This window comes from Stegodyphus dumicola, chromosome 7 (assembly GCF_044657685.1).
Source record: "Stegodyphus dumicola isolate Sdum_Otavi_A_Nest chromosome 7, ASM4465768v1".
In the NCBI taxonomy this organism is placed as follows: domain Eukaryota; kingdom Metazoa; phylum Arthropoda; class Arachnida; order Araneae; family Eresidae; genus Stegodyphus; species Stegodyphus dumicola.
The window spans coordinates 147,839,486-147,858,685 of NC_140774.1; the positions used below are offsets into that span (position 1 = coordinate 147,839,486).

At 35.9% G+C, this 19,200-nt stretch overlaps 1 protein-coding gene across 4 annotated transcripts in view; it reads left to right on the forward strand.

The window, feature by feature from the left end:
- LOC118185858 (techylectin-5A-like) overlaps window positions 1-19,200 on the forward strand; it is a 60,933-nt gene that overhangs the window by 26,186 nt on the left and 15,547 nt on the right. For 2 of the 4 annotated variants that reach the window (XM_085820896.1, XM_085820898.1), the window contains 2 exons: window positions 8,660-8,701; window positions 8,784-8,825. In XM_085820896.1, the coding sequence (XP_085677022.1) occupies window positions 8,660-8,701; window positions 8,784-8,825 (84 nt within the window). The remainder of the gene's footprint in view (window positions 1-8,659; window positions 8,702-8,783; window positions 8,826-19,200) is intronic. The other 2 variants (XM_085820897.1, XM_085820899.1) reach the window with 1 other exon arrangement.

Sequence of the window (19,200 nt, forward strand, 5' to 3'; positions counted from 1 at the left end):
ATCTAACACAAAAAAATCCTGATTTGGTTAATTTAAAGCAGTTAACACAGTTTATGATAAATAAAACATTAATTAAAGCATCACAGGCTTCAGTATGAGAAAAAATTAGCATGATCATCAAATCAGACTATTTAGGTTATGGCAAAGTACCATAAGATTATCTGCCGAAGTGAATATGGATGCCTTCATGGAGGACTGTTTATAGCGGGTAGTTGACAAAAATTATTTCATACGTCGGATAGAAACTGACTCGTATTTATGTTACACATGGAGAAAAACACGAAAATTTCCTGGTAAGCAGCACATCCGCCATGGTTTGAACGCCAGTCGAACTACCAATATTCAACGATTTTTACCTCTCGCCTGCTAGTGGTCAAAGGCCATTTAAGTTATTCTCTGAATTTCAAAGTTATCAGTTTATGCTTTATTACACAATTATTCATGCTCAGATTTTTGGAAACAAGAGATAAATTAAAAACTGGAATTCTAGATAACCAATTTAAATAATTAAATTTATTTAATTTTCCGTTTTGATACGTTTTACGTTATGAATACGAAAAGCTCCCACGTATGACTTATTTGGAGCTCAATTTGGAGAGTAGAATGAATAAGCTTCTTTAATTTGGTTTGATTTACTTGACTATAACAAAGCGCACGAAAGGTATCTGCCTAAGAGAATGGCCTTCGTGGAGGGCTTCCTAAGGAAAACTAGCTCGTAACCACGTTATATAGGGGAAAAACCACGAAAAGCTGCTTTGCTAGGAATCGAACCCAGATCTAACAACCAGGGTATTCAGCAACTTAACCGCTCGGCCGCTTTTAAGTTTCCATAAGCTTTACACGTAATTGTAATTAATATAACTACTATAAGTAAAAATCCTTTCTAAGATATCCATCAGCCATCCATCAGATTTCAGCCTATCAGCGGCCGAGCGGTAAAGACGCTGAACACTGGTAGTTTGGTTCGAGATTCCAATACCGCGAATGGGCTGGCTGCATGGGCACTCTCGTGGTTTTCCCCATGTGTAATATGTATACGAGCCAGTTTCCCTTAGAAAGTTCTCCACGAAGGCATCCCTCCCTTTAGGTAGATAGCCCTCGTGCGCTTTGCCATAATTGAATAGTCCTAATCCATCCATGTTTCTAGTTGATTTTTGGTATTCTGTGAAGATCACCACCCTAGAAAGATGATATTCAGTGCAAGCGTTTGTTTATACCCATAGAAATGCCTGTCACTTTTGAAAGTGATCGTCTTAAGGAGATGGTCGCCAATCGTTTATGGGCTACTAGATGGTGCAGCTCTGAGTAGGTTACGCATTGGTGCATTGTAAAATGCATTAAATCCTCTCTAATACGATCATCCACGTTTCTAATTATTTTGGTCTTTGGTGGAAGTGATCGTCTTAAAGAGATAATGCTCGGTACAAGTGTTAATTTCTACTCAATTATTTTAAATTATTTTGGAAGAGGTTGCCATAAGAGGTTTCATTGCATATTAAATGTTTAAATCCAGATCGCGTGGTTATAGGAACCATTTTACTTAGATTTTAAAATTTTATTAAAATAAAAAATCTGAAAGGTTTCAGATTTTAAATTACGTCCGAAGGGGCCTTTTTTTAACATTTTGTGTGTTACCTTTATTTATTAAATATCATATTCTTCGCACTTAACCCGCGGGAAGGCGCGTGGGGTGTATCATACCCCAACCCTACATAAAAGTGGAATATTCCTAACTTGTGAAACTGAAATTCTGTGCTGCTTTCAGTAGCTGAGTTTCTAGTTGTGGTTGACTTTCAGAACCACTTTTTCTTTGCCTGTGTGTTTCAGAAAAAGATTTATCGGTATTTTGTTGGAACTGGGGTATGACACACACCACGCGCCTGTCCGCGTAAGCGTTTTTCTGATTTTATTCCTAGAGTGTAACAGTAAATATTTCTACTCCCAAGGGATTTTAAAGTACTTGACATTAAATTCTTAAAAATTTCCAATGGTAATTTTCTAATGCATTATGGTGAAAAGAATGACTCCCTATAAATTGGAGATGCAACGCCTGTGAGATTTATTAGAAAGATTTGAAAGCGATGAAGATTTCATTTCGGAAACTGAAGATGAAACTAGGAATATTTTCTACAGTGTTTTGGTTTCGAAAAGATAAAACATTAATTCCTGATGTTCCTAAAAAAGCAAAAACCGTTCTTATGCTTTCAACATTATATAACGATCATACTATAGATGATACTATCGGAGAAAATAAAACGTCAGGAATTATATGTTTTTATAATTATGACTAAAGGAGCAGTGGATATGGGGGATGAAATGTCAGCAAAATTATTCAATTGCCAGAATAACAAGGAGGTGGCCAATTGTAATTTTCTTTCCTGCACTGAATGTTGCTGTAATAAATGCTTGAATTATATTACATTCAACTGCTAATCCACCAACCAGAATCAGAAGTCTGTTTTTGAAGGACTTAGCATTACAATTAATGAAAAAAGTATTGAACAAAGATCAGAGATTAATACTTTACCGAGAAACTAACGTACTGCATGTAAAACAAAAGCAGAAGTTTTGACGAAGAATTAAAACGAATACATGAAATTCGAAACAACTAAGTATGAAAGATAAATTCTTTGCCCTCGCGCCAAGGACAGAAGAACGTGAATGCAATTTTTAAAATGTGAAAACATTCTGTTCCAAGAACACGTGAACTTATTTCGTTCAAAGTGTGAAGAAATAAAATAAGCATTCTGTATTAGAGATGCAATGAAACTTAGAGGCATGATGTTTATTTTTTATTATTTTCATTTATCTTAATTTTAACTCTAAGATTATTTTGGAAATTAATTTTTTGAAACCCAATTATTTTTCTCGTATTTATAATACTCGAGAATAAGAAAAACAGCTTTAAAACTAAATAAAACTATTTTTATCGTATTTTAAATATCGGGGTATGTGATAACCCACGCGCCCACTCTAGTAACTTTTCTTGGTGCGCCTTCCGCCGGGTTAAACCATAAAATTCAGTTCAAGAGCAGTATCGCAAAATAATTTTAAATTGAGCACATTTTTAGAATTTCCGATTCACAGGCTCACGCGCTGGAGATAAAAATGTTTTTTCTGTACAACATTGCCATGGCTCGCTTTGAAATTCTTGCGTTTGTTAATCAACAATCCGTTACAAAATATAAAATCGATAATAAAACAAATTCCAAATTTCAAATTTGGGCTTCCAGTTGCCCATATTCGCAGTAGGATTACGTCATTCGAAACTCGATGGCTCTAGGTACCGTTGTTTTATCACAATATTTGGTGGCAACAGTTTGAAAAGTGAAACGGACATTCAGAGTGATTCGACGCAAAATCGCAAAATGAAAACATTAGTCCCTCAGGGACTAATAATTTTGAAATAAACCTCTTAATTTTAATAACTGTGGTATTCTTGTTTTCAAACTTAAGTGCAAAATTAAACAATTGTTTCCTGTGCAGATGCGTTACTTTTAATTAAAATCAAATGAGAAAAAAAAAATTATGCAAAAATTAATTAGGTAAAAAATTTAGTCCTATTCTTATCGCAAACCGTAACTTGAAATTGCATCTACAACTGTTTCTTATACCAAAGCTCTGGATGAATTAGTTTTCTGTTGTGCGTCAATAAATGTTTCACTAAACCGCAGCTTAAGACTATAACAACATGCGGTGCCAGGAGAGTAATTACTAAAGACCTGACAATGACCGACGCTGGACAACCCGCCTTTCCCCCTGGCTTCCATCGCGAAAGCTTCCCTCTCTAAACAACCCTCTATTTTTAACCTTAACGAAGAAACCATGGAGGTAGGCTCCATGGAAGAAACAAGCAGCCAACACATCTTTTTGCTTCTACTCGCACATGATACCGGTCATCCGAAGTTACGGTTGTTGAGATAAAACTTTTATCACCCAGCTTGGCGATCTTTCTAAACATGCCTTATATTTCCCATTGCAAACGAAGGGTGACATTTTTTCCGTTCCTTATTTTCCGGGGATATTCTTTCCGTTTCCCTTTTTTCCGGGTGACATTTTTTCCTACAACCTCTTTTCCCAGGAGGCAGGGGTAGAAAGGATTCTTCCCGATTGTTATTACTTTTAGCAAAGACGTTTACAATTATCTATTCAATCCTTGCTAATCAGACGAATTTGAGAAGAAAGGGAAAGTTGTAGATAAATTTTGCTTCTTCCAGTGCCAGTTACAAATCGTACAGCTGTTCAATAACATTTGAACTATATCATTAACGTTGCATATTACTGAAATGTACTTGTTCTTTAAAGTCCTTGATATGTTCTAAAAATAATACCGCAGAAGTTTCAGAAGTGAAGTACAATTTAAAGCTACTTAACATTTCTATGCATATAAAATGTAAAACTGTTTAAAATGCATATAGTTTAACGCTTCCTGTTTTATTTGGAATAATATTTCAAAAATAAAACTCGTGTTGGTTACGACCCAAGCAATACTTAACGGGATAAAGAGCCGTACTTTGATAATGCTAGGATCATGCATTCAGTTTCGACGTTTTAATAAAATCCATTATGATACTTATGCTGGTAATTATAAACTGCATATACGGATACAGAAGTATGATTAATACACTAATATCACAGAATATAAGCTTTTTATGCTCTGACAAGTTTTGTCAAGATACCAATTTATAGTTCATATACAAGTCGTAAATTCCCTAGCCAGATTCCTTTTTTATATAAATAGATGCATAGAGGACAAAATGAAACGGTTAATTTTATTTTTTATTCTTTTTCAAAATTTAATTCTTTTAGATATAATTTTTAACGGTAAACGATATTCTGCTAAGTTATAATACAAAAATTATTACTAATAATAATTTATATCCTAATATTTATATCCTAATTTAATAATATTTATATCCTCATTTATATCACTCAAAACAGAATTAGAAAACTCATTCAAATCATATTTAATCAAAACATTTTACGAAGCTATGGGAAAAAGGAATTTTGGAGTTTGTTTGATTTTTAACGGTGAATTCAATCATTAAAACATTTTTACCGTGTTTCCTCATTCATAAAACATTAGCAAAATAATTTACTAAATAATTCTTAGATGTAATAGTATTAATGTTTATCTTTTGTTATATGACTAAAAATAAATAAAAAAGCGGCTGGTATTCAATATTTATTTTTATTTAATTACAAATACTTGGCTACTGGTACTCAAGACATAGTCTTTTTATATTATCAGTTTTCTATTAGGCCTTGAAATTATGTTAACGACCTAATAGAATTCGGAAAATCCTATGATTGCATAAAACTGCGGGAGGTGCTAATAATGACAAATTTTAAATGAAAATAGAAATTTATTTAAATTCTATTTGTGAGTGTCTGCTTTATGCATTTAATGTATCAAATGCAGAAAAGTGAGAAAAATCCATCCAACACAGAGAAATAATTCTTTCTAGTCTGTGGTAAGATTGTATCAAATTCATTTAAACTTCCGTTTCAATTCGAAATGCGATCTCTCAAATCAACGAAGGAATACATTTTTGGCTTTAAATTCCACATTAGTAGCAACTGTATAATAGCTAAACTTACCAAAATATTTGTCAACCGCCAAAATTCTAGAATTTGCTATAAAATCCCGAAAAATATTAGGAAGATTATTGCTTGCCAATTCCACGCTGAAAAGACGAAGATGAGCTCGACTGTTAACGAACAACTTGTGGAAAAAATTCAACGCTAAAATATAAATGCATATGCCAAATTTTCCAAAAATTTCTGATAAATATTGTACTCTCATCGTAAATATGTATGGACTTATAATGTGATGAAAACTGAGTCGGTAAAAGAATGGATTAAAATTTAATTTCCCAAAATAAATTGGCCTACTAAAACTGAATAAAATAGATAAGTAAATAGTAAAAAAATTGTGTAACAAAATAAATAATGATCTTTCTTAAAATATTGCCCAATAAAACATGTCGAATAATTGAAAGTTTACAAGCTTGGAAGCTAAAATTCTAAAAAAGATTTCGGAAAATTCGGCCGTCACATGTTAAAAGAAACAAGTCTACAGGCTACTAGTACAAAGAAAGAGGAGGGAGACGGAACTAAACGCAACAACTACTTCTCGCCATTCAATAGCGGGGAGGCAATTTTATGGCTTATCCATCACACTAAGGGGAAGCAAACATACTGCCTTAGGCTGGGCCATCTTAGAGAGATTTCAGAAAACGAAAGCGATTTTTTTGGAGGGGTTTGTTGTCTGACAACGCGACCGTTTTCAAAGCATTTCGTTCCGAGAAGCGGGCTCGTTGATGGGCTAGGCAATAATATACAGAAATGATATTTCACTTGTCTATATTTCACTATTAGCTCATCATCAGACAGCGTTCCTCAGTGGTAACACCTATATTAAATATTTATAATGAAGCATTTTGTTATGTTTGATGAGTGAAGAACTAGTACAGAAACATAATACGAATTTAAAAAAGCATGCATAGAAAAATTTCGTTTTCTCTAGGCATTTTGCTTGTAATAGTGTATTATGTTTAAAAAAAATAAATATAAATTCTTCAACAGTTTTCTGACTATTTTGGAGAGCATATATAATAACGTAATCAAAAACGTTCTTGCCGTTCATGATCCTCAGAAACGGACAGCCATATAAGGCATGGTACTCAGCAGCATGTCTTAAAGTAACCTTATCACCATTTTTCGTTCTTTGCCAACGTTCCTACAGCTGCACAACACCCTGCAGATAAAACACTAAAAGGCCCATGAGTGCACTTCACAGGTCTGCCTCATCCAATCAAAAGATTTACCATGTAAGTGGTTGTCCAGGGAATGGAACAGATGATATTATGTGGGACCGGTGAGCATATTGGATGATACAGTGTCTCCCAGAGAAGTCGATAAATAGCATCCCTTGCTTTTCTTGTAACTTGTGATAAGCCAATACTAGATTCTTATGTTGCAGTGCATTTTGCACCTATTGTAACTTCTGCGCTTACAGACCTGCAGTGAATTTGGAGGTAGTGGTCGAGCCTGGTGGTAGTAGTTCGTAACGTACCATTTGGTCCGAGGGAAACACAGCATGAGTTGAATGCAAGAAGAGGTGTATCAATGCACATTAAATTCTTGGGGTGTGAGGTACAGGGTCACGTCGTGACAATCGACGTCTGGTACACTTGGGAGTGTTATACGGGATCCACATTTCGTCATTCGTGAGATTTGTACAAATATGAACGCGTTGCGGTATCGACCCTTCTGATAGTCCGACAACGGTTCTCAGCGATTCCCAATAAGGAAAAAGAGCGAAATTTGGTGGTACATTTAACATACGGGATCCGTATTTCGTCATTCGTGAGCTTTATCCAAATATGGATGTGTTGCGGTGATTTGTCCAAATATGGATGTGTTGCGGTGTTGACCCTTCTGATAGTCCGGCAGCGGTTCTAAGCGGTTCACAATAAGAAAAAAGAGCGGAATTTGGTGGTACATTTAACATAGTGAACACGCTTTCCTTAGCAGTGAAATCTTCCTAAGCACTGATGACTTGATACACTGGATAATTCCAAAGCTATGTGTTGCGGTGCTGAGACAGCAATGACAAACCGTCTGTTACTCACGATCGAAACGGAGTTAGACACCTCGGGTGTCTGGGCTTTAAACCCGAACCCAACTAAAAATTTCGAAATTTTTGTTTCAGTTAATTTAATAAGCACTTAAAGTGTACGGAAATGAAGGAAAAAAAATCAATTTGTAAATTTCTTGAACAGAAAACCATCGAAATGTGACTGAACGATAATAAGGTAAGTACAAATCAAATGATGCCATAAATACTTAATATACAGATAATTCAGAAAAGTACATGATAATAACGTAATACAACATATATAAACATCTTTTGCACATATTTGGGCATCTGAGATTGGCCATTTGATATTATGTGGCTTGTTAAAATCCTAGTTACAGGTTTTTATTTCAGAATTGTTAATTCGCCCCTGCCTATCGTGAAAACGCATAGCTAGTTAATAACAATAAACCCTTAGCTGAACAATTTTTAGTTCTTCATTTATATTTTTGTTACGAATATACGAGGAGGAATCTGTGATTTGACTTAGAATACTACTCTGGGCAGTTTGCAGTTCTTTTCTTTTTCTGTTTGTTTTTCAAGAATAAGCTCAGACTGGACAGGCATAACATTGCATGGGATGCAGAATGAATTTACAAATAACTTATTACCAATGGACAGAACGCTATTTTAAGCTGTTAAGGGGTACAAGTTGTTACTCATGGTTCCTGTTGACTAACGTCATTGGTGGGGTATACTCATAATTCTTCCCTATACGGTGCAAGCGAAACCTGGCTGTTTCTTCTTAAACCTGGAAGCATTCAGAAAGCTCATCACCTCTTTGAAAGTACATTATTTCCTTAGATTTATAAATTGCTAGAAGTTATTTTCAGTTTATAACTAATATTACTAACATAATCATTCAAAATTTCAGTATTATATGAAATTTAGAACGCATTTCTCACCGTAAAGAGTCTCCTTTCTTTCATGATTAAAACATTTTGAATATTTCAACACTTGACATGTGTAAAATATAATAAGTAAAATTTTTAATATATTTTTCTGCTTTGCTTCTAGACAGAAATATTTCTGAAGACGAAATAGATCAAATACTTCAAGGTAGTGCTGTTTTTTTTTCATTTTACAGAACAATACGATATATATTTAACATATGATAATTTATTTATTCATTTATATACAGATGGCAGCGTGAATGAAGATGAGGTAGATAGGTCAGACAAAGGTAAGTTTTGAATATATTCTTCTTGCCTACTTATTCATACTTAGTGTAAATCTTTATCAAAATATCATGAAATCAGTATTGTTTTTTTCACTGGTTCTTTCTCTGACCTGGAGCCCATCAATATTCTGTGGCAGTAGCCACCGAAACTAGTAATGTAATATTCATAAATAAAGTCAGGCATGACCGATAAATTAAGCTTACTCTACACTATACTAAAATACGTTCTGTATTAGGAAGTAAACTAATACAATGTATTAAATCTAATAATGCAAAAGTCAGTAAAATAATGTATTAGAATAAAGTAATGCAACATACTTTATTATGAAATAAAATAATGCAAAGGTAATACTGCACACTACTCTCTCCCTCATGTATAAAAGTATTTTATTCAGAAATTTGAATCTAAACCGCAAAACGCGAGTATGAAGTAAAGAAACGTAGTTTTTATATTATGGAGCTTAATATATTATTTCGGATAACAGAAATAAAAAATAATTCCTTTTCCTAATATTAATAAAATATATACATTAGATTCCCACAAACTCGACCTAACGTGGATTGACAGGATATTGAGTAGCCAAGTGTTACAGAAGAAGAGGTAGGTTATTCACAACTCAGAATTTCTTCCAACACTTAAAATCCATGGTCATTTAGCTTATACAGTAGGATACAGCCATAAACCTGCTAACAGCTTGCAACAAAAAAAAAAAAGGAATGTGAATGGTAACTGACAAAGGTTAACGGACTTTCTTTAACCATTTTGTTACAGGGAAATGAATGAAATTGATTGGATTTTCCTCGAAAAGAATAAAACTGTCACTAAATTCATGATACAAATTTGCAACACTTAGTATCCTAAAGGAAGAGACAACATTTGGACATTCATACGCATAAACATGCACTGTAATTACCATAATACACTAATTAATATATACTGTTTACATCGAATAAGCGATGTTAAAAATTATTACAGTCTAGCTATTAGTAAATCACCACATTATATCAAAGATAATATTCTGCTTGAGCAGCAGATTTTAATGATTAAAAAACTGATAGTCGAGTTATTTTGGGGTCATTGTTACAGTAAATTAGAATTTTTTAACTTGAAAGCTGTGATAACACGGCATTGATAAGAATAAGAAGAATACTAGAAGTAAATGAAACAGAGTGGAGTCATACTTAAACGATGTTTACTTAATCGATTATGCAAAGCACTCAAGAATTATTTTACTAAAAGAGGGGATGCTTTCACGGAAGGCCTTCGAAAAGAAACTGATTCGTATTCCCATTACACGTGGGGAAAACTACGAAAATATACATGCAGCCAAACAACTCAGTAGGATTCAAACGCGGGCAAAGCTACCAATAATCAGCGATCTTATCCCCTTGTAATAAATACAAAAAAAGCTATTGGTGGGTATGGAATCACATTTCATATAAGTTTGGATGAAAGTGTTGGGAGTGTCTGAGCTCAGCATTTTGCTATATTATACATCATTGCCAATTGGAAAACAGGCCGAAACTTAGACGTTTGCCATTGTTCTCTTTTGTTTCACATATGTAAATCACGGATACTGAATCAGCAGCAGATATAGCGGCACAATTTACTCCAGATAACTGAACGGGTTGGATAGTGACCTTCCTCATCATGAAAGTCATAGCTAAAGGTATGTGCTTCCCCCTTTGCTTAACTTGAATACGAGCGCTAATCCTTGGATGAGCATATTTTAACATACGAACCTTTTTCTTAGCTACTTTTTCCATAAAGTCATTTTTTAAGGTATAACTGCTTATAGTCCATGGCATAGCTGTTTAGCATAGGCCATGGCATAGCTGATTGTAGTCAATTAACCGAAAAAGTTTTACCTGCAATAATTAATCGTATTTAGACTCATTATGGTTTAATTTTATATTTAAAAATCAATTATTTGGTTTTGCTATTGTTTCATCTTCCTCTTCCTTTTTTGAGTTTTTCTTAATGTCAGTGTAGAATCATGCATGGCAAAAATATTAATAATGGCAAAAATATCCATCTAATTCCTACTCGTCAAGACTGTACAGCTCTAGTGATCCTCTTGTTATCAACCTTAGTCTATCAGGTTCAATGTTTCTTCTAACCTTCTTCGGAAACATACAATGACCTGACTAGAACAGAGAGCTTACTAAAGCTATGTTCACTAATTGTAGTAAGTAGACAGGATACAGACGAAGGGTATACAAAACCCTTTATTTTTTCTTTATATACAATGACTTCCGTACTTCGGAATACAATGACCCTCCACTCCGGGTCTAACTTAAAAGATATCAAAATAAAACTAAACTCTAATTTAACTTAAGAATAAGATTGGCCTTATAATAACAGGAAGCGTATGTAGCACAGAGACTGTGAACACTACAATACGTTTAATTTATCAAGAGGATTAAAACCTCTGGCCTGGAAGGCAAAGTAGCAACTGCGTAACTTCTAAGGTAAGCGGCCTGCTTCGAACTCACGGCTTCCTATACTCTGCTTGGCAAAAAGGCCACACTTAAATACTTGGCGTTCGCCAGACAACTTTGCATAAACTAATTCACGCTTATAATTCTGGCCGGAAGTAGAAAATAAGAAGTGATAGTAAAGATTTAAAATAAAATAAACATTAGTAAAACTTAAGATCCTTACATACTTCCCGCCAGAGTTAATTAGTTTGAAACTGAGGTCTAAAACGACCTTGTTGAAAACTTTTAGCTCTAGAAACTAACGCGAGGCCAACCTTTTACAATCATAACTCAGCTAGAAACTAGAAAATTTTAAAAGAAAGAAATTTGTTACAATAGCAGCTCTCGGAATATACAACAATCTTTTTTCTTTTTCATCTGTACTGCATCTAAACAGGAGCTTTATTCAATTCTGGTTCCTTCCAGAGATCTGGAAGGAAAACTAGTTTAATGAAATGTTACAGAATGACATTGCAAATAACATATAGAATATACTTTTCTTAACATTCTTATTTCATTCATGACTATTTTAATTATCTCTCCCCGTGCTCTCTGACATGTGTTGTAAAAACACCAAACACGAATGTGTTTCTGTCTATGTGTTCAACACTTCCTCCTACAATCAAAACACTAACGTGTTAAAATTCAACATACGAGACCTCTTAACACACCCTAATTTCAACTCTAGACCCTGAGGTACTATTCTGAAAGTGGCTAACTCTAAAGTGTAGCGTCAGAGAGCCTAACTACATCATTCAACCTTTAACACATATTCACCATGATTTAATCTTTACAGTCACACGAATAACAAATTTTTAACATTACTTTCACTTTTACCATATCACGGTATTTCTAAACATTCAAAATAACAGTTCACATGTATACAAGGACATATCAAGATGCCGTTAATTTTACACATTTGAAAACATACATTAGTAGTACATTGTTAACTTCTATTCTTTTCAAAGCAAGTGCCAATTCTTTCTACATTGAAATAATACTACATTTCAAAAAGTCTTTCAGACTAAAACTTCTTTCTTGTTAGAATGTTTTAAATAAAATTTATACAATAACTTTTTACAATATTTAAAGTCTTTACAGAACGCTATTATACATCAACTTTAGTTTTACGCGCGAGTAATTGAAAAACATAATAAGAAAATCGGTCACAACTCATTTCTCGCCCTTTTGGCGATAAAGGTAGACCTCGCATGAGGTAAAACTTCTTGAAATCTGCCACTTGCAGTAAGAATGAAAGATTAACTTAAGTTTGTAAAGTAACATAAAATTTTACTTATCTTTGTAATATTCAGACATCCTTTTCTGGGCCCAGTCTTTAAAGGTGCTGCAGACCGTAGCTTGGTTGATCCTCCTTCTTGTACGGGCTCGCCCTTCAGTGCTTTCCTCTGGAAGCTTCCGTTTTTCACCACTACGGCCACCCTTGAACATCTTCCTTTTGTGCTCTGCTTGTGGTCTTGGCCGTTTGAAGGCAGCTGGTCTTGGTGGAACCGGGAAACTTCTGTCGTGATCCTGCTTGGACCTCGTTGTTGGCCGTTCAAATTTTTCTTGTACTTTTTCCTCCGCCGCTGATGGCCCTTCCGCAGTTCGGCGACTTTTGCTGCGGAGAGTTCTGTCGGATGAGTCAATCTTCCGTTTCACAGACGGGTTATAGTTGCCGTCCTTTCTCCCGGTCTTTTCCACATACGTCGTCCTTCTCCCTTCTTCATTCTGGGGGTGTTCGTGAACTCTGTTTTTTGGACGGTGGAACGGCTTCTTTTTCTTTTTACCTTCAGTTTTTCCGCGGGGCAATTTTCTTTTCACTTGTTTCTGTCTCTCATTGGCTTGCCCTTGTACTTGTCGTTTTCCCACCTCTGGAACTTGTACCTGCGGTGTCTGCCGTACCGGATCCTGCAAAAGATCTGAAAAGATTTGCATTTTATTACGATCGAAGTAGGGCTTGATTTGATCCATATTTGCGGAACAGGTTTCACCATTTCTTGCCTTTAACACTACAACAGCGTGAGTTATTTTTTCTATAACATATGGTCCTTCAAAGCGTGGAAAAAATTTGGCAGTTTTATCTTCTGGTGCTGAAGAAAGTGAATGCTTAATTTTTAGTACTTCATCCCCTACTTTATAAGTTACTCCCCGTCGTTTCAAGTCATAATACAATTTTTGTTTTCTTTGTGCTACTTCCGTATTCTTTTTTGCTTCTTTTATTAGTTTTTCAATATCACCCATTTTAAATTCTGGGGCTCTTTGTTGCACATAAAATAGTTTATCTAACGGTGTTATAACCTTTCTGCCTAGAAATAACTCAGCAGGAGTTTTGCCCGTTGTATCATGTTTTGCGGTCCTAAGGGCGAAAGCAAATTCATTGACATAGTTAGACATAGTTATCCCAGCTTTTATGAAAATTTTTAACATAACTACGGATAATTTTCACTATATTTCTGTTGACCCGTTCCGCTATATTTGATTGCGGCCGATGCGGGACCATTTTTAAATGACGTATGCCCAGTTTTTGGCACATGTCTTCAAATATATTACTTACAAATTGAGGACCATTATCCGATATAACTTTTAGGGGCGCCCCGTATTTTAAAATATATTTATTTAAAATAGAATCGGTAACTAATTTCGCGGAGGCTCGTTTTAAGGGAACAATTTCGGTCCATTTACTAAAATGATCAACTATAACAAGGAGATAGCGACTTTTGTTTAACTGACTTTTTGGGAAAGGGCCCAATAAATCGATGCCGATTATTTCATTTGGAAATTCGGATTTAATACTATTTAGAAACCCGGCCGGGCGGAAATTAATATAATTAACGGCTTGACATGTTGGGCAGGACTGGACATACGCCCTTGTTAACTTTTGCAGTTCAGGAAAGTAGACTGCCTCGCGTACGCGTTGAGTAGTTTTTCGAATACCAGCATGAGAAGCTAAAGGGCTGTCATGGAGCTCTTGCAGGATATTTAATCTAAGACTAGCTGGGATAACAGGTCGAAATTCGTTGTTGGAATTCGTAGTTTTTGTATAAAATAATAGACCATCTATTAGTTCGTAATGGGCCGCCCTATTTCTTATCGCCACAATATCTTGGTGGCTAAAATTTTCAGGATCCTTCAAATACTCATAAATACTTCCAAACTCAGGATCCTTACCCAGTTCGGTTATTACAGTTTCTCGGGAATTTATTGTACACGCTGTCAGCATTGCAACTTTTACGGTATTACCCTGTTCGTCTAATTTAATTTGTGATAGGGCATCTGCTACGATATTTTCATTTCCGGGGGTATGCTTGATTACCAGATTATATTCTTGCAGCTTGAGTGCCCATCTTATTAACCTTGGGGATAAATTTTTCCCAGAGTACAATCTAGTTACCGCCGCATGATCAGAATATACTGTTATCGGCGCCTTTCCAAAATAGACTCGGAACTTTTGCACTGCTAACAGAACTGCAAGTGCCTCTCTCTCGGTCGCGGAATAGTTTCTTTGTGTTTGATTTAAAGTTCGGCTAAAAAATGCCACTGGCTGCTGATTTTGAGAAAGTACCGCTCCTACCGCATAATCCGAAGCATCCGCTGAAATTTCTAAATTTTCATCCTTTTCAGGAAATTTCAACACAGGGGCTTGCGTTAATGCTTGTTTTAATTTTTCGAAAGCACTATTGGCTTCGGCCGTCCAAGAGAATCTTGCCTTTTTCCTTTTTAATTTTAACAATGGCTCAGCGATAGCCGCAAAATCTTTTATAAAGGACCTATAATATGAACAAAGTCCTAGAAAAGAAGAGAGCTTCTTTGCCGTGTTTGGAGTCGGATACTTTTGTACAGCGATTATTTTTGATTCATCTGTCTCGATCCCTTTTTGCGATATTTTGTAACCTAAATATTTTAATTCAGGGGCTGCAAATTTGCATTTTTCGACATTAACTTTTAGACCGGCCTCATTTAATAAAGAAAACACCTGTCTTAAATCCTGTACATGTTGGTCTAGATTATCACTAGTAATAATGATATCGTCTAAATAGATAAATGTGGACTTTCCGAGAACAGGTCTTAACACAATGTCCATGCATCGCTGAAATGTTGCTGGGGCGCCTGAAAGGCCAAACGGCATTCGCAAAAATGCATAAGTGCCAGACTTGGTTATAAAAGCAGTCTTAGGCACGTCCTCAGGCCTGATCCCTATTTGAAAATAACCATTCGTTAAGTCTAAAGTCGTCATAAATTTGGTTGATTTTATGTTCCTTAAAATTTCTTCTATAATCGGTAACGGATATACCGGATATTTCGTTATGGAATTTAATTTACGGTAATCAATAGCGAATCTCCACCTTTTTGGATGCTCCAAAGGATAATCATTATTTTTCTTACATAAAACCACCGGACTAGCATAACTACTTGAGATAGGCGTTATGATCTTTTTATGTAGCATATCGGTAATATGCCATTCTATAATTTTTTCCTTATTCTTATCATACCGGTATGGTTTTTGACGAACCGGCAATGCATCTCCGGTGTCAATACTATGGTTAGTAACCTGGGTAAATCCTGGAATATCACTAAATAAGGAAGCAAATTCACTTACCACTTGTCGGATTCTATCTTGCTCGTCATTAGGCAGGTGGTCGAGATTTAACCTTGGCGGTTCAACCTTTTCTACACGCACTGGTTTCATCGTCAGCTTAAGAGACGCTTCATTAAAATCCAGTGTAGCTTGTGCGTCTGAAAGAAAGTCTATTCCTAGGATTAAGTGTGCTTGCAAATTCTTTACTATAAAAAACATCACCTTTACTTGTTCGTCCTTGATACGGATGTACAAAGATACTTTACCTACGCACTTACATTGTTCTCCTTGCGCCGCTAATACTGTTGTATTATCCGCATTATATATGCGGTATTTGCGAAAATACTTTCTAAAAAAGACTTCTGCCACACAGGAACACTGCGCGCCGGTATCCAGGAGTGCGGTGGCCGGGATATTATTTACCAAGACTTCAATCTTCGGAAGAGTTAAATTTTTCACCATTACTGTATTTAACTTGTAGGAAGAGGGGTTTTTGTGGCCTTCGGATTTCCGCACCCTCTCGTCAGCAGAAATCCGTTTTAGTTTAAATTATTTTTCCTTTCGGTGCTTTCCTTCTTTCTCCACTGGCCTTGAGACTTTTTTCCTGGGTTGCTATTGAACTGTCGACGTTCGCCGGCTGTTTTTGAATGCTCGGGTTTCCTTGCCCACTGATTCGCTTTTTCTCCGTAGCCATGTGCTTGAGTTTGCTGTAGTCTTGGCGTACCAAATTGGTTTCGCTGTTGATATTGGCGTCTTCTTTCGACGTCCGCCGTTCTTCTACTTTCAAACTGGATTGCTAGCTCAAATAACTTTTCCAGTGTAGTCGGATTTCGTAATTCAATAAAGTCTTGCACTTGGGGTAGTAACCTCGGCAAAATCACTTGAATTATTTCAGGATCCGGACGGTTTCCATACAAGAGCTTGAAAACGTGAATTTTTCTTAAAATAAAGCTCGAGATGTTTTCCATTCTTTGTTGATATATACTGAAAAGTTCTGTTTCTAATTTCGCACGATCCCTTACAACAGGGAAGGCTTTAAGTAGGGCAGTCTTGAAATTTTCGTAAGTATAGGTGGGACTTCCTGCTTGACCCAAGAGACTTCTGCCGATACATTTGAACCAGTTAAGCGCTTGGCCCCTCAAAGCGCTGGTAGCTAAGGTAACTTTTTGAAACTCGTGCACGGGGTAGAGCATGAAGTGGTCATCCAATTTTTCCAAAAAACTGGTTACCTGTGAGTTTCCATTAAACGTTGCTTCTGGTTTCATCGAAGCGCGCATGGTCTGGACAATGTACCCAAATCCTTCCAGGGCGGCAGCTGGCATTTCTGGATTCTGAGCTGTTTCTGCAGGCAGCACAGGTTCTTCTTGAAACTCGGCCATGGTTATTCTTCGTCGGGCGCCACTATCAGGTTCAATGTTTCTTCTAACCTTCTTCGGAAACATACAATGACCTGACTAGAACAGAGAGCTTACTAAAGCTATGTTCACTAATTGTAGTAAGTAGACAGGATACAGACGAAGGGTATACAAAACCCTTTATTTTTTCTTTATATACAATGACTTCCGTACTTCGGAATACAATGACCCTCCACTCGGGGTCTAACTTAAAAGATATCAAAATAAAACTAAACTCTAATTTAACTTAAGAATAAGATTGGCCTTATAATAACAGGAAGCGTATGTAGCACAGAGACTGTGAACACTACAATACGTTTAATTTATCAAGAGGATTAAAACCTCTGGCCTGGAAGGCAAAGTAGCAACTGCGTAACTTCTAAGGTAAGCGGCCTGCTTCGAACTCACGGCTTCCTCTCCTCTGCTTGGCAAAAAGGCCACACTTAAATACTTGGCGTTCGCCAGACAACTTTGCATAAACTCCTTCACGCTTATAATTCTGGCCGGAAGTAGAAAATAAGAAGTGATAGTAAAGATTTAAAATAAAATAAACGTTAGTAAAACTTAAGATCCTTACAAGTCTAGATATTGTCTTCCAAGTGAAGCTATTATAATTGCCACGTGGTAAGCTTAGCTTTGCATACAAGAGTGCATTCATAAGTAGAATTTGGTTTTTATTAACAACGCAAAAATGCACATTTTATAATGATATTTTGCATCAGAAAATAATAATAGTGTATAAACAAAACTTAAATAAATAAATACTATGCTATGAAATGCCCAGCCGCCGTAAATTGGCTTCCCTTCAAATCAGGTTTAGGGTTGCCATAAAATGGCAAGGAGAGGCAGGGTTACCAGATTCTGCCGGAAATAGCCCATTTAGCGACAAAATTGGCTATATGCCATAGACAGATGGAGAACCTTCTGGAACGAATTCTTACCGATTTGGCCCAGAACGTTCTCGAACGGAAGCCAAAAGCTATATATACCCTGTCTGTACACGGAGTAGCAGTCAGTCAGTGAGTCGATCTCGAGTCTATCGAGTAACTCGTAGTCTAGTGTCGTCGACACATATGGCGAGTTGTGCATCGTTGAGGCTATCGAGTGTATCGTCGACTATATCGCGAGCTGGAGCGTGGGGAGTCGTAAGAGTACGTTGAGTTCCGAGAACGACCAAACAGAGTCGGGAGCTGGGAGCTGTACTCTGGTGCTTTGCCGTGAAGCTGTGTTCTCAGTGATAGCCTGATGCCCTGAATGCTGTGTTGCTGACTGTGCCAGCGTATTTGTCGTAGTTTTCCGACGACTGTAAATGTGTTTTTGGAACTGTTCCGAGTAATACTGGATAATAAATTGTGTTTGAATTCTTCAAGTGTCGTTGTTAATCACTCCCAATCCGCGGACCTGTACAGAAACTCAACAATATGTCTTGGGGCTCTTCGGGAAAAAAAAAAAAAAAAAAAAAAAAAAAAAACCACTTTTAGGATGAGAGTGGTTTTATTGGAATCACAAATCAATCACATGGCTTTAAAAATTAAGTCATAGAAAAAGGTCAAACATATTTTTAAAAAATTAATGTGTTTGTACAAAACATTTGTACAAAATGTTTAAGTTAGGTAGAGACATTGATGTTGGAACTGATGCACTCAGCAAACGTTTTTTTAGCTTTAATGATCTGACTGACTTTTCTTAATTCCAATTTTTAAATATAGCAGTTTTTCATTGAAAGACAGTATTTATTTTGCTTAGTATTTTCTGTATTCGATCAGCAATAAAAGAAGCTATAGTTGATGTTTGGGAACATTAAGAAGTTATAGTTGATGTATGGGTGATTAAGAAGCTATAGCTGATGTTTGGAGAATTATTTTCAATTAATTCTGAACTATTGTTGCCAGAAAGAGTCTGCATTGCTTATATATGTAGATTTTTT